This window comes from Melitaea cinxia, chromosome 29, assembly GCF_905220565.1.
Source record: "Melitaea cinxia chromosome 29, ilMelCinx1.1, whole genome shotgun sequence".
NCBI classification, from domain to species: Eukaryota; Metazoa; Arthropoda; class Insecta; order Lepidoptera; family Nymphalidae; genus Melitaea; species Melitaea cinxia.
In genome coordinates this window covers 6,116,395-6,133,432 of record NC_059422.1, presented here as the reverse complement: position 1 = coordinate 6,133,432, position 17,038 = coordinate 6,116,395, and the positions used below count along the sequence as shown (strand labels likewise).

The window sequence follows — 17,038 nt, the reverse complement described above, 5'->3', positions numbered from 1 at the left end:
ACAGACTAACCTGGACACCCACAAGAAATAGTGTCAATTGCTCAAATAATTTTAATACAATTCTGACTTTTAAGTATGGAACTGTCCAGATTAATAATGGAAAAATATATTCATAACAAAAATGTATTCGTCAGATTTGTACAAAACTAATCCATTTTTAATGCTGCATACTGTGTGGCTACGGCATTAAAGAATATAGCCACCCTATCTCTTCCCGTGGGTGTCGTAAGAGGTGACTTAGGGATAACACATTTCCACTACCACCTTGGAACTTATAAAGCCGACCGATGGCGGGGTAACCATCTAACCGTTGGCTTTGAAATACACAGACCGAAGACGGACAGCAGCGTCTTCGGTGCAACAAAGCCAGCCCTGCGGTCACCAAACCGCCTGCCCAGCGTAGTCATTATGGGCAACACACAAAAGCTCACGCTCTTTTTGGCGCGAGCTTGTGGAGGCCTATGTCCAACAGTGGACTGCAATAGGCTGAAATAATGATGATGATAATGAATCCATTTTAAAAGCCAGTAATAGATACAACTCACTACATCAACTACATCACTGGTTTTAAAAATGATATAAACATTTAGTTTATTTTGGACATGACAATTGTTGTAGTACATAATAAATAAAGTTCATGTTTACAATAACACATTACCTTTGTATCACTTTAAAAACCTAATTTTCCTAACCGAGTACTTGAATTTATCGATAATGCGTATCGACAGTTGTTATGACCACGGCAGTAAGCCTCCAGCCCGTTGAACCGATGATCTATGTAAGATTGCCGGTGAAGGCTGGATGAGGATTACGGAAAACCGGGATGTCTGGTGCGAACTTGGGGAGGCCTATGTCCAGCAGTGGACTGTAATAGGCTGAACTGACTGACTGACAGTGTAGTTGCGGAATGTCATTATACTGTAATAACATAGAATATACCTATCCGTGTGTGATAAATGTAAGTGTGTTTTTAATTTAGTATGTGTGAGTTTCGTAGTGACACACGATTATTTTTGTGTGGGAATAAGATAAAGTGTGCGTGTGTCTGATTTTCCCACCGTAAAAAATGACAGATAGTTTTGTATCGGTAAAAAAAGCTATGGCTACTCCCCTCCGTGTTGCTCTTTGAAAATATCATTCAATCCTTATTTTTGATATGGTAACATTTTAACAATGATACACATACAGAACTTACGAAGGTTGTAGAATTCCATTTATTTATTTAATTTATTAAATATACTTTTGAATAATTTTTAACATACTCTTAAAATCGAAGTTATAGAAAAAAATTCGAATATAGATATCTTTATTATATTTATTTTTTAATTAATATTAAGATTTAAGATTTTATAGACATAATTTTAAATAACGTAAAAAAATAATTTTAATTTCAAATTAATTTAACGAAAAAACGTCAAATCACAACTTTCTACAAAAATGTAAGTTATACAATCGTGTATCCCTATAAAATTATCAAAAAGAACTTTGAAATATAAATAAAATTAACATGTTTGAAATAAGTAATTTTTTCTATTATAGTAATTCCGTTAAATGGAATGGCTATTAAAGAAAATAACATGCAGTCTATGGTTTGACAACCAACCTCCGACGTAATTTTCATATTTTTATTTTTGATTATTTTTAAATAATCGAATAAATATTGTAAACATAACTAAATAATTATTTTTATTTTATAATATTTTGTTTACGACAAATTCGAGTAATTTTGTTATGTATAACTTATAAAGAGATATAAAAATGTTAGATTTGTTCCCGCGTGTTTCCTTCCCGCGCACGTCGCACTAGGTGGAAGTTGGTCATGGTCGTCCGCCAAACGGAAAGCCGCCATGATGGCTTTCTGTAAAGTACGCTCAATATGTAAAGTTTCGTTATTGTTTTTCATTAATTGTGACTGAGTGCGTGCAAAAATTAACCATGGGAACGAACTAGAGTGTGCAAAGTGCAGTTTACGGTCCTTTGGGACCTCCTGGAGGAGATATAAAGTGTTTTATAAGTGCATTTTTGTGTCGACGCTAGCGTGTTTTGTTCTGTCAACAAAATGTCGAAGCTCTCGTTTAGGGCGAGGGCCCTGGATGCGTCGAAACCAATGCCCATATATCTCGCCGAGGAGCTTCCGGATTTACCGGACTACTCGGCGATTAATCGTGCTGTACCTCAAATGCCCTCTGGTATGGAAAAAGAGGAGGAAAGTGTGAGTATTTTGCGCATTTAGGTGTTAAGTCATCAAAACTACTGTGTGTCGGCCATCATGTTTCAGTTTCGTATTCCTACCGCTAGGGGCGGTATATTTATTCTTATTAGAGGGTTCTAAGCGAATTTATTGCTTTGGGTTTACTGTGTACCTAGAAATTTTATTTATACTTTGTTTTTACGTTTTTATAAGGAGATAAAATCGTTCCAATGGGCCCTAATAACATTATTATAGTGTTGTCAAAATTTGGCGCGATAATACCGCATGGTGTTCTTGTAGGACCCCAGCGATCCCATAGCTCACTCATTTGCCGTTTTCTCGCCGTACTCGTTACGCTCAGGCATGATATTTTGCGGCAAGTCTTTGGAATATATGTAGAAAATAAAAAAAAAATTAAAAATCCATCGCCGGTCACCGGATCATATGTTATTTGTTTACAAACAATCTCGTACGCCGGTACGCGCTGATTGACAAATTACACTTCTGACTCTTTATTTAAATAAATGATAATATTTACTTATAATAGAGATTATCTTTACTATATATACAGAATAACTTTTTATTACTTAATATATTTCATTTATATTTTTTATTAATAAATTTATGTATAATTAATTGAAATCAAAATTAACAATATGTTGTATATATAAAATATTAAAATTACGTTTTATCAAATATTCTAATTCTAAAGTAAATAAATGCCAATTATTTTGTGGTAATAAAGTCTCAAATATGAAGGACAGCAAATGCCGGACATTAATTTTAACACCTTGTCATTCTTTATTCTATTATTTTAATTTATTCTTTACTATTTCAAAATTTATTTAATGACTAAAACTTTATATTTAAATAAGTTTTTAATGAGTTAATTTAAAAGAAAAAACAATTTGAACTAAAAATTTATAGTAAAAAAAAACATTTGATAGAGTATGTTTATATATGTAAGTAGAAAAATTATATTAAAGTTATTGTACAAGTTGACTGGTTTAGTAATTAAAGAATTGAATTGAACGTCAACGACATATACCTAGCTAAAATTTTAAAACTATTGTCACTGCTTAAAAATTTTAAAACTATTGTCACTGCTTATTTGCTGAAAATTATTTTATAATGCTATTGCAAAGCTTTGTAATATTTCTAATGATCATTAATAATTCATTACTCAATTGTGTAATTATGTGATTTTTTAAACAATACAATTGCTTACTCAATCTTCTCAATGTTACACATGAAATTATTTAGCTGACTAATAATGTTTTATGAAATTTTGCCATTTGATCACTAATCATTTGTACCTATTTGTGGATATTATAGTTTAAAATCAATATAATTTTGTTATGTTTAATGCTTTTATAAGGAATGTTAGAGGTTTTTTTTTAATCTATATTATAATTAAAAGAAGTAATATTATCTATACTATATAGAGAGATATATTTATCTTCTATGTTATAAAGAGGAAAGATTTGATTGTTTGCTTGCATTGAATAGGCTCCGAAACTACTGCAACGATTTGAAAAATTCTTTCACTATTGGGAAGCTACACTATCCGTGGTTCGAACTCATGGGGGTTTTTGCCCATAGTCACCACGCTGGGCAGGCGGGTTGGTGACCGCAGGGCTGACTTTGACTTGACTTTTTTTAGTGGAACTATCCGTGGGTGACATAATTATGCTATATTACATTTTCAAAGAAAATTGGGATTTTTTTAAATACCCGTGCAAAGTCAGTGTGGGGTGCTCATAAAATGTAATTGGTTTTTACAGTCCAAATTTTTTTTGGTTTATTAGAAGTTTTTTTACTTTTTACGGTTCATTAGTCAAATTGCACAATTATAATCGTATTTGTGTTTACTAGTCTCTTTTTGAAAGCCATAATGAAGTACCAAGTAGCTTTTATGTGGTTTGGAGGTGCTTTATATCAACAAACTACAACTTACTCTCTATTATTGATGGATTTTTTTCTGCAGTACATATTTTGCTATATGTATGGCATTTTAACTATTTAACCTTATTATAATTGAGAGGAATGTTCCTCTCAATACAGACATACATCTCAATTATGTATGATTAACAACTAATTGCTTTAGTTTATTCCATTATACGATTAAGTAACTGGTATAAAAAAGTTGTTAGTTTCTTGTGCCTTGTAAGGGTTCTACACTCAAAATGCAAAACCCTATTAAATAAATTGTAAATAAATAGATAAAAACAAATATTTGCCACGAGAGAGGATGGAACCTGCAAATGTCAGCGTTGATTTTTAAAGTAGCTATCTAGCTATTGGTTCATTAAGTTTACTGATGTGATTACCTCTGTCACTTACTAGGATTCTGTTAATAATCACAAAAATATGTTTATGGATTGTTTTTTTTTTGTTTTAAACAAATAAAACAACGTTCAATGCAACATTTGCCCAGGAAACAATAAAACTCTATGGCCTAAAAAAATAATTGTCATGTGCGGGGATAGAACCTGACTGCTATAACATCGTTCAGTTTCTGCGATAAGCTTGTCGATATGTTGCTGATTTATCACAATGATGCTGTATTTCTTGCCAGGTATTACCAATTTTGTATAAAAACACAGTTTAGTTTTTTTTTTCAAAAGAGTTACTGTGGAGTTACTTGCCGATGTTTCTCTGCAGAATCTATGTACAATCGGAATCGGTGGTAGCTTCACTTTTAAATTACCACAATAAATGTATCACAGATTTAATGCTTTTTGTATCTTTATAATTGTGATTGAAAGAAATCTTAGCAATTTTTCTCTAAATGTTTCAATCATAACTACATTTAACAGGTTCTTAAGCGGTTTCAAGTGAACTTATATGGCTTTATGAAATGTTATATCATTGTTGAAACCGCTATATAAACATTATTTGTATTTTTTGCTTTTGATCATATCTAGGTTATTTTATGTTTAATAGAAGGAAACTTAATTTTGTATATAATTAGCTGATAAAATTCTTGTTAGTGATTAAATTACTCGAATGTTACTTAGAACATGTAGATATAAAATTGTGGAATTCCAAAAATCAAGTATTAACAAGTCAATATTTTTTAAGAATGCACACAAATAAATTAGGAAATAATATAGTTTAATAGAATTTTCACTGTTTCCCTGACCTACATATAATTTTATGAAGCTGAATGTTTGAGGAGTGCTTGTTTGTTTATTTACCTAACATGATATTCTTATAGTTGTGTTCCTTATGTATTGTTAAGAAAAGAAAGATAAAGATAATCTTGTCTTATATATATAAAATTCTCGTGTTACAATGTGTGACAATACTCCTCTGAAAAGGCTGGACAAATTTTTATGAAATTTTGTGTGCATATCGAGTAGGTCTGAAAATCGGCCAACAGCTATTTTTTATACCCCTAAGTTATAGGGGGGGGGGGGGTATTAAGGGGGCTAGTAATATATATGACTAGCTATGTATATATATTAAAAGAACATTGCTGTAAGTGGGTTGTCCATTTATCACGTGGTGTTTTTAAAGCAACTCCTCGACCCCCTATCCCCCTGTGGTGATATGTAGTACAGTTGTAGACAACAACCATAGCCAAAAATCACATGTATTTTTGTTGTTTATTTTAGGTAGACTAATTGAATTTTGAAAAATTAAACACCTTGACACATATTTCCAGACAGACATCAATGTTGCAGTGTGATTTTGTATTATATTTTTTTAATACGCAATTTCAATTAAAAAATAAATACACGTAACATCTCATCTCGACCTACCCCCCACTTTGTTATACGTCGTAATTTTTCTCCAACCACCCCCGAACCTTACGTGATTAATGGACGAACCCGAAACATAAATTTTAACACATATGAAAACGTTTCTAGTGCTATTTTTATATATACGTAAGCTTCTACTTAAAGCTGTAGCTTCACATAGTAATGACGTGATATATTTAACAACAAGTCGTCATTTCTCTTGAATGAACAATACTAGGTATATACTTTGAATACTTTTAGATTAGATGTGTGGATAGAACCACATACGATACTCGAATATCTTATTAAAAAAAAAAAACCTTTGAATTTGGTTCGACGTTACTAAATTTTAACATTATTAAATATGTTTAAAAAAATTTATTAGATGCCCGACGTTTCGGATACTCTACACTAACAAAGGGTTGCTGTGACATTTGAAAAACTTAAACCGCGATAAAATCCGAAAAAGTTGTTTCATTGTAATGAGTGAAATTCGCGTAAACACTAGAAATGAAATTATTGTTAAAACTTTGTGTTTTATTAAATACATTAAAAAGTGTGATATAATAACACGAAAAAGCGCGTAGGATTAAGTTTCTGTTCTAGAAGCTACAAGTTTGATAATTTTAAGCTGTTTCAGTACTTATAAAAATATATTAATAGTAAATTTTGAAATATATGTACATACAATTACGATGGCAATCGGAATCATATAGTATCTCTGCGAGTTCCGTTATTAAGATCGATAACGTGACATTTTCAAATAGATTGGACTTTTTATAAAGGGCTTCTGAAATAACTCTATGGAATGAAAAGATATTAAAATCGATCACTTTTCTCAGTTGACATCATCAATACTAATAATGAAAACGCTGACTACCTAGTTGTTTGTTTGAAAGGACTAATCAAAGGTTCCTCCAGTCTGATTTAAATTAAATAAATATTTGTGCGTGAGAAGTACGTTTTTTTAGGAATGAATTATTGGGTCCAATAGTCAATCCAAATGCATATGTGTTTGGAACATAAAGAGATAAGTTTAAAAAAAAAAATGTAAAAAATAAAAATATTTATTCGTCAGCTTTTAAATATTAAAAAATTCCATCTCCGTTGCAAAATTTTAAGAATGAAAGAAGAAAATATTCTAATATTATAAATATTATATACCTAATTTTTAAGAAAATATTCTCTACCTTTTTTTATACCTTTAAAATAATAATTATTCGAATAGTTGTTTTGCTTTTAAAATTTAATTTTCCTTTGACAAAATTCCTCTTTGAAATTCCGACGAATAAAATTCCATACGTTTCGTTTAATATTTCGACGGAATGTATCGTAATAGAAGTTTCGACGAATTTTAATCTGTATATGGAATTCAGTTTCGGAATATAATTTTGCTAGTAGGTATATGAACACGACTTTGTCGTTATTTTTCTGTTACCTGATATTTTATTTAAATGTACTTCTATTATGATTTATTTATTTGCTTGTTCATTATTTTTTCAAGAACAATTATTTCGATTCAGATTGTTTTCTTACTGTATAGTTTTTTTTTTATAGTATTTTTCATGAAAAATTATAAAATATAAAGCATTACGAATTATGGATATTTGAATTTAAATTATATGGTCCTGTATCATCGATAATTGGCGAATCAGACCCTATATGTCAATCCTACAAAAGTCAAGTACCTTAAATTATTGTCACGTACATTTCAATACGAGACGAAATCATTTATATATATTGTTAAATGTAGATACTTAAAGATCTAGCATATTTTCTATATTTATTATTTTAATAGAGTTTGACTAAATACTCACACATGACCAAATATATCATAATAAGGTATTTACTTTATATAATATACTACATACATACATATTGCAAGTATTAATAATAGTTTATTGATTACACACCTACAAACCTATATGTCCTCTTTATAAAAAAAAAAATGTTTAAAAGAGATCTAATTAGAGCATTAAATGAATAATATATTTTCTTCTTTTAAAAATGTAAAAATCTAGCTGTACAAGTTACATATTTTAATTTTATTTTTATTTTTGTATAGTAATTCAGGAAACTATAGATTTAAAATTATTATCTGTATTTTTTTTTACAAGTGTATCTTCCTAAATAAAAGAAAAAGAAATAATAATAATATCAGTAGGTAAGTAATTTTACGAGTTGAGGGGTAAAATAAATACTCAACCATGAAGAGTTTAATATATAATGCTAGGGACACTAAAGGACTCTGTAACTCTGTAGTATAATACCTAACCTGTGTCATTGACTGTTTCTGCGGTGCACACTCATGTTTCAAATACAACCGCAGCTTCAGTACCTATCGAGCGTGGCACTGTCGGATGCGAAATTATAAAAAAAAATCTTGTTCTTGGACGTTTTGCGAGAAATATAATCTTTATTAGTTGACCAGGCGAACTTCGTAGTATTTATCACATTTTTGTTTCGTGAATTTATCGATTTTTTTTTTAAATATAAAACCTACGTTGATAGTAACGAATATAAAAAAAGGAATTATCTAATTTGGTGTAGACGTTCGGAAGTTGTGCGCGTACACACATTTAGCCAATTCTTTTTTTATTTTAATTACATGTATTTTTTTCAGTTTTTCATAAGTATAAAAGGGTATTTTAGTGATGACGTATTTATTTATTTAAGATTTATTAAACTAATACATTGAACAAAAGGCGGGATTAATGCCAAAAGCATTCTCTACCAGACAGCCTTAGGACGTACAAGAGCGGATGTTTGTACCTACGTGTGTAAAATTGGAAACAACGCTCATTCATAATTTAAAACTGAAGGTAAAAGAAGACAATAAAATGAGTTACAATCGTAATCAATGAATGTACAGTATCGAATAAAAAAGAGATGTTTAAATGCCGCACTTACAAAGGCCTTTCAATTCACATAAGCTTAAATTAAAATTTAATTAGGTATGTCATCATATTTTATTTTTAGTGTACATTTGTTTATTTTATTTGAGTTATTTTAGTGTATAAAGCTAACACATTTGGTATATGGCTATACTCTAATGTAGTAACTGTGTTCATTTTATAAACTAGAACGTAGAAAAGCCGGACCGACGGACATTTCTCTTTTTATTATATTCTATATATTAATACGTGAAGCAAAAACTTTGTACCCCTTTTTACAATAATTGCGCGGACGGAGGAGTATGAAATTTCGTACACATAGTTTATATAGAGAAGGGAAGATTTTTAAATTTATTAAAATTTTAATGTTAATTGTTATTTAAAATATGTAAACCCTTCGCAAATTATAAAGGTGTAATCGTAAATAACGAATACATTTAATTTTTAATCGAGTGTCCCAATAGAAATCTTTTAAAAAACTGATATTCAGCGAGCGTTTACAAGCGTTTATAGCCACCAGAATTATTCGTATAATTATTTATCTCTATTTAATATCCATGAAAAATTAAAATATAATAAAAACGAAGTACGGGGTAAGTAATTAGCTTATGTGGCGGCGTCAATGTGAAAGGGTTCGATACAAAACGCCATGGGGAGTTGAATTATATATAGTAATCTCTCCCCTAGCTTCGGCTTACGGTGTTATGTGATTACGATGTTACCCTTGGTCTGTTATCTTTTATTGAATCACTGTTATATTTGAAGCATTTATCAGCTCTAACTTTTTATATGCAATTTAGTCTTTATAATTTATTTTTCATATGTTCTATACAGATACATAAAATTGGGAGTGTCTGTTTGTAATAATAAAATAACCGCTTTTTATTAAATGCATATGGATACTTATACCAAAATAACATTTTTACAATTTTTATCTGTCCGTTTCTCAGAAACGGCTGGACCAATTATCAACTTTTTGGGCACAGCTAGCTAGGTATATAAAAAGTGTGTGTGTGTGTGTTTTTTTTTGTAGTTGTTTTAGACTGTTAGTCTATATATAGTCTAATATCCTTGGAGAAGGATATTAGAATCTTGGTCAGATCAATTATGAACGTTAAAGATATTTCTATATTACTTATTGGCTTTGTTGTTTGATTGATGTGTGAATGACTGATTATTATAATTTTAAATCATGCTATGTATACTGTTTTAAAATGTACACTAAATATTTTAAAGAAAAAAGTTCGAGAATGCTTACATATTGGTTTGTATAAGGAGATTACAATTTATCAATTTGTATATCAAATACATGAACACTTAAAATCTAATCGTAAAAATGTAAGTCATTAAATAATGGCGAAATTAATGTAAGATTGCATTGCTAGATATGGACATGAAAAAATAGTTGTGTTATTTTATTCCGTAATTATTTTTCTGTTCAACGAAAGTTTATTAGTGGTCTAATTTGACAGTTTTTCTTTTACGCATTGTTCAAGTAGTGGGGGTCGAAACGATCCAATGGATTGGATATTTCTGTTTATATTAAGGAAATCTATTTTAAACTTTATTGTCACAAAGGAGAAAATCCGAGGATTTGTAAGATGTGGGCGAAATAAATTAATGATCAAGCTCTTCTACGTCCTAGATAAGACCTCTGCCCAAGAATTCCAAGACAATAGGCTTAAGAGTATATATAAGTAAGATAACGTGCTATACCTATTTTCTTTTCTTAGAGGAATGGGGGGGGAGGGGTTTGGGAATAAAATTGAAATAAAATTAAATTTAAATTTGTCTTCTCAAACAGTACATAAGGTCGTATCACGGTAGAAATCAAAGATTACCGTCCCGCTGTACGCTCTCACCTATAAAGTAATACTAAATCGAATTAATGTTCAAAGAACGCATACTTTGTACTTTGTTACAATGTAACTGAGTGTTCCGGTTGACCTAAATAAGTATAGAGGTCAAATACTGACTTTAATGAAAATGAAGTCCTCCTTTATATCACTCTATAAAGCGAGCTTAGGCTTCCATCGTAATTAAAATAATGATTGTTTTAAACTGTAATAATAATGTAATACATGATTCATTATTCGACATCCAAAAAGGATATTTTATATGTATATATTCTACAAAATATGTATAGAAAACGGTCTTACTCTGTTCAAAACAACTTTTGGCAAATGGCATGATAATAGATATTTATTTTAATTTTGTATAAATTGTATTATTCACATACGTAAGCATACACACATAGTAATAAATACACTTACGCACTTAGCAGGTGGTTTCATAATTAAACCCGCGTCATTTATGTCGTCACTTATAGAAATAAATGTAATTACGCAGGTATACAAAAATCGTTGGATGTCGATTATAATCGTATTACTTTTGATAACAATGTCTGATCACTCGCTAATTATCAAATAACCTTTCTTATTGAAATTAGCGCCATTAATTTGAACTATTATTTTAGTTTACCAATTGCTCACTTAAGTGATCACTATCGCTTCTAAATTGCAATTTTTAGTAATTATTTTACAATTAAGTAGTGCTATTACAGTTGCATAAGTTTGTGGTGTAGGTTGTGACGATAAAAGCAATTAAAGCGCTTTCAAAAGCAATACAAACAAATTCCTAAGCTGCTTAAATATAAGTAAAAACAGACAGAAGAATAAAAGCGATACATTCAAATCGATATCTTTTATCGCAGGCGAAATTGTACATTCTTTATATTCACCTAAGGCTACAAAATGCGAGTTGCTTACAATGTTTTATTTAACAAAACACATTGTAACTTGAAGACGCACATGTTCAAAGTAACGTAATCTATTTTCCTTCAATAAGTCTTTTATATAGAATGAATAACTCACTGGAGTATTGAGCTTTATAGGAAAAAAAGAAAATGAATGTGAATTTATTTTGAAAGCTTTATAGAATGCTTGTATTAAGTTAATTTCGATTTTTCTTTCTAAGATATTTCATTGAAAAGGAATAAATATTTTCTTTAACTTTTTACCTATAATTGTAAATATGAAAATGGTTTAAGCATTCAATTAACCATTCATAATCTTTTTGTTAAAAAAAAGTAACATGTTAAACGGTACTGTTATCGTTAGTTTGATACTCACACACGTAACATATTTGTGTTGGATTTTTGTGTGTTTTATGTTTAACCTGCGATTACTAATGCAAACGCCAGTCGCTGTGTCCACAGCCACAAATCATCGTTAAAAGTTAGTATTTCTATATTAATTTATACAACATTCCTTTTTGTAAAGGATATTGTAATATTGGTTTAGATTAGGAAAATGCGACGTATCTTCCAACTGTGGAATCATCTCGTATGTTTGCTATCTCAAGGGACGTAGAATCTCGAGGCAGAGAGCGGGATTAGCGGCGCACGGATCTAATTCCCTCTATCCCTACACTCCTTAGGGTTGAATGTGGTTTCTAACACTAATGGTATAAGTATATTATATGTCACTAGCTGAAAAATAATACTCCTCCGTCCGCGCAATTTTCGTAAAAGGGGTACAAAGTTTTTGCTTTACATATTAATATATATATATATATATGTACTAGCTGACCTGGCGAACTTTGTACCGCCTTCTTTATTTTTTTCTTAAATATAATAATTAATATATCAAAATAAAATATAGCCTATCTTTCAAGTTGGATCGAACTGCACATGGTGTGCGAATTTTATTATAATCGGTTAAGTGGTTTAGGAGTCCATTGAGGACAAACATTGTGACACGAGATTTATATATATTAAGATATGTAACTTCAAATATTCATAGTATTAGTTAAATAAGAAAAAAGTCAATTACTAGAAAAACTTGTACTATGAACTATACTTGTATAATAAACAATGAAATAGTAATAAAAAAGAATGTCGAAAGTTGAAGGCTTAGTGTTTACTTAAAGTGTGATACAGCAAGAAATATCTTGTTCAAAATTTGTAGTAGCCCGACTGGGAAAACACCTGAACCTTAGCTTTGAGCTTCAATCATAGATAAATAATACTGCTCTAGACTAGACTAGAGCTCCTGGTTATTGTTGAAGGCAGGGTAAGTAACAGATTTTGATGTTCCTGCTCTTGCAGACGTCCATAGCTTCCGCACGTAATCTGGCGGACCCTATGGTTACTTACCAAACTTGTGGTATTAAAAAGAAATGCCAGCTGACATCTATTCTATGATATATATTTTTTTTGTTTTTATACAACTAGGGCGGCAAACTAGCGTACGTCTCACCTAATGGTAAGCGATTATCGTTGCATATAGGCGCCTGTAACACCAGAAGCATTGCCAACGCTTTGCCGACCCCACCTCCTACCCTCCCAAGGAGCTCTAGTCACCTTAATAACCACAGGAACGGACCACGGCTAGAAAGCAGTATAATTTAGCTTTGATCTTCTGTAAAGTCGTGGTACTTGCCCAGTCGGGCTGCTCCAAAATTTGAGCAGGATATTTCTTGCTTTGCCCTGCCTCAGTTTATGTATGGTTATGTCATGCTCGATATACGATTAGCTTAAATACAAAGCTGTCGCGCGTTCTGTAAGTTTATTCAATTGCATCAATCAAGGTGACAATTGATAATAAATAATACAGTCTCGTGTAATCTATTTTTATTATGTAACTGTAATTGTTTGTTTGTTCGAGGATTTTATGAAAAATAAGAATTTCTATGAAGTCTGTCGTTTTACAGAACAGTTTTTATTTCTATCCACTGTTATCACGGGAAGTTATTTCATAAAAGCTAAATTAAAACAACGTGAATTTAGCTGTAGACGGACACTTATATTGTATAGGTAAGTATATAATAATATATGCTGAACTCGACTTCAGCCAGAACTAGTTTCGTCTAGGACAAATATATTTGTGGCCTGAAATCTGGTTCTGCCGGTTATCGATTCATAATTTAATATATAATTAAGCTTAAAATTGTAACGAGCTTAATAAAATATTAAGAAATATATAATTTTTTATACGTACGTGCGATACGTATATCTAGCCCTTTCTCGAACTATCACACATTTTTATACCCTCATAAACGTAATTCAATAAAAAGCGAAGAGTTTAACGGCTCATCAGTATATTTTTAAATGATTTTGAACATTCCCAGCCTAAGCATAAGTGTCATTATCAATTGAACGTACTATCACGACCTTGACGTTATCATGAATTTGTTTACAGAGTAAGCGAAGGAATTTCGTAAAGCGTACCCAAAAGCAATATACTCGTACATAGATCTTAAATAAACAGAGACTGTTTAAAAATTATATATATCTATGAAACTATATAGGTACATACCTATTCAATAAAGGACGTTGACCTATAGTTTTGACCATTTTTTTTTTCTTATGTTTTAAATGTCGCCATCAAAACTTAATATAGATCTGAAATGCGTATAGAAAAGATAATTATACTTTTTTTTTTCAATAGAACAGATACAAAATACTTATAAATAAATAAATATCTACACAATACACACACGGTCGTCTGTTCCTAAAGTAAGCAACTTAATGCTTGTGTTATAGGTAACAGCCGACTAGTATAGCTATTTTTTTTTTATAAACATACTTATAAATAAGACAGCCCACGTAATCCTGGAATGCGAGGGAGTGGTCGCACACCGGGCTACCATACTTAAGGAAATAAGGACGCTCCGAGAAGCCTGTGAACGCCCCAGGAGGCTTCTGAGCTTCTGGAAGGAGCTGGGCTGGCTGAACTAGTCAGCCCTCTTTTCACGCATAACGGACCACTGTGTCTAAATGCGGAAAACCGAGCCCACAACAAAACAAAACAAACAAACATACTTATAAATAATACATATATTAATAAATATTTATTACACCCAGACTCGGGGTGGGAATCGAACCCACTACAAACTGCGCCAAAGGGCTAGTCGACTTATACCTAGTAATGGAATATTCCAGACACTAAACTGTATAATTTCCAAAATTTTACGAGTACAAGTTAATTTTACACGATACCAAAAATTTTAATAAACTTAAACTAATCTAACTATCCTAAACGTCAAGATAATTCAAAATTAAGTTGTTAGTACTGAGTGTAACCAACATTACATTACTAAATTCGTATTTACACAATATATATACAAACTTCAACAACAACAACCCCAATTGGGATATTTTTTTTGTATTATTTCAGATAGAGAGATAAATGATCTTTGACGTATTGATGAGTTTAAGTAAAACCACTTCGTTGTATAGACAAGATAATAAACATAAACTTTTCCATCGAATGTGTATAAATAATAATATGTCGTTTCCAGTGTTAGTTTTTTTTTATTCTGCACTATGTAAATATATTGCTCAATATATCACACCATAATAGATATATTTTTATAAAAAATTATGATTAACTGGATCTAACTCGCCCATACCTATTGTTAACATCATGCATTACAATATACAATTATACGCTTATCCTACAGGCGGCATAAGACTCCAGATCGACAGTCCTGTGACTGCCTAGTAAAAGATAGGACGTGGTCCGAAGCTGACGGTATTTTTTTATTAGTCTTTAAATTTTTATCTGTATTTTTTTTACATACCCATAGCCTTAAGATACATAAATAGGTATTGTAAATATTGTTACTTTGTAATAAATCATTAAATTAAAGCCGTCAAAAGGTAAACTGGTGCCACACTTCCCCTATTTGTATTATAATGAATTGTTTTCATCTGACGGTATAAAAAGCCTAACAATAACCAAACCCTTTTCTTGTTCCCTAATGAGGGAAGGTTATTTTTTCTAGTTTTGTTTTGAACGTAACAGACAAAGTTACATATAGGCATTTGTTATTACGTGGTCTGAGTATGGGTAGCGCTCAAAAAAACGAGACGTAAAAGGAATAGCAAATACAATCATACAACTTCAATAGATACGTTGTTATTCAAGACTGTCTCCGTCGTAATATTGCGTATAGTGATAAAAACCGGTTTGGGTGTTTCCAATATGTCTGTTTTAATTTAAGACATGCTTGAATTTTCAAGTAATAAATGAAAATATTCATATTGTAGACGATTCTTTTTAGACTATTTCAAAATTGATTAGTAATTAATGATTGATTTCGATTGCGTTATTTCTAACTTTATAATACTATTCTTTGTTTAATTTTATATTCTTGTAAATTTTTATTTAGGATATTATATGGCTTGCATATGGATCTCAGTCTAAAAAAGCCCTTACAAAAACATTAAAAAATATTTAAAGTTTTGAAGTCGAGTAACTGACTTATAGGTATTGTTACTTTGAATACATTAAACAAAGTCTGGCTCGAGTTTTTTTTTTTCATATATTTAAATATGAAAATAATGAAGATTATGCTTCAAATAAATTAAGACATTCGAATGAGATGCCATGTTGGGCTTATCGGATATTTAGCAATACTTCGGAGTGTGCTCAAGGATCGACTCGTTCGTATGTGGTCTCACAGATAAATGCAGACACTCACGCCAGACTGTTGTAATATTTCTCATTCACTTCTCTGACAGGACGCTTTGGCTTGTAGCACTTTGTCAGTAAGTGTAAGTGTAACCTATCCATGTTTTCTGTCACTAATAAATAACCTGTTAAGACATTTTATAGTCTAACTTTAACCTAGATCATTACCTATTTAATATTGAAAAGCTAAGTTATTAAATAAAAGTGTCATTAAAAAGTTAAACTGAAATTTAAGAAAACATTCGAATAGTTATGATATAATATAATAATGAATAGTTATATTTCACGTCTGTAGTGTGTACACAGATATTTTATGGAGAGTCGTTTACTATATGCATATTTTAATTATTTTTACGTGTAATTTAATTCGTTTTTTATGCGCCATTACGTATGATAAGAGCTTAAAATGCGCACTATCATTCCGTGCCGTCATCGTTATCACTGAGTCACCGTGTCACGTGTTTTGCAGCGTGGAGCTCTGTAGAATGTAGATTACCGAGGTAAAAGTATAATTACTTTTACATATTATGTACTAATGTACATTTAATTTCTATTAACTAGTGAAAATATTTAATTGAATATTTATTTATAAAACAGCTGACTAGGCAAACTTCGTACCTAAAATAATTTTATTCGTGGGTTATATCGATTTTTTAACCGACTTCCAAAAAAGGAGGAGGTTCTCAATTCGACTGTATTTTTTTTATGTATGTTACATCAGAACTTTTG

General features: G+C 30.7%; 1 protein-coding gene across 1 annotated transcript in view; it reads left to right on the top strand.

Moving 5' to 3' along the window:
* The first annotated feature begins 1,802 nt into the window (after nt 1–1,802).
* Nucleotides 1,803–17,038, top strand: part of LOC123667762 — a 119,437-nt gene continuing 104,201 nt past the window's right edge. The window contains exon 1 of the mRNA XM_045601601.1: nt 1,803–2,212. Coding sequence (XP_045457557.1) covers nt 2,060–2,212 — 153 coding nt within the window. The 5' untranslated portion in view covers nt 1,803–2,059. The remainder of the gene's footprint in view (nt 2,213–17,038) is intronic.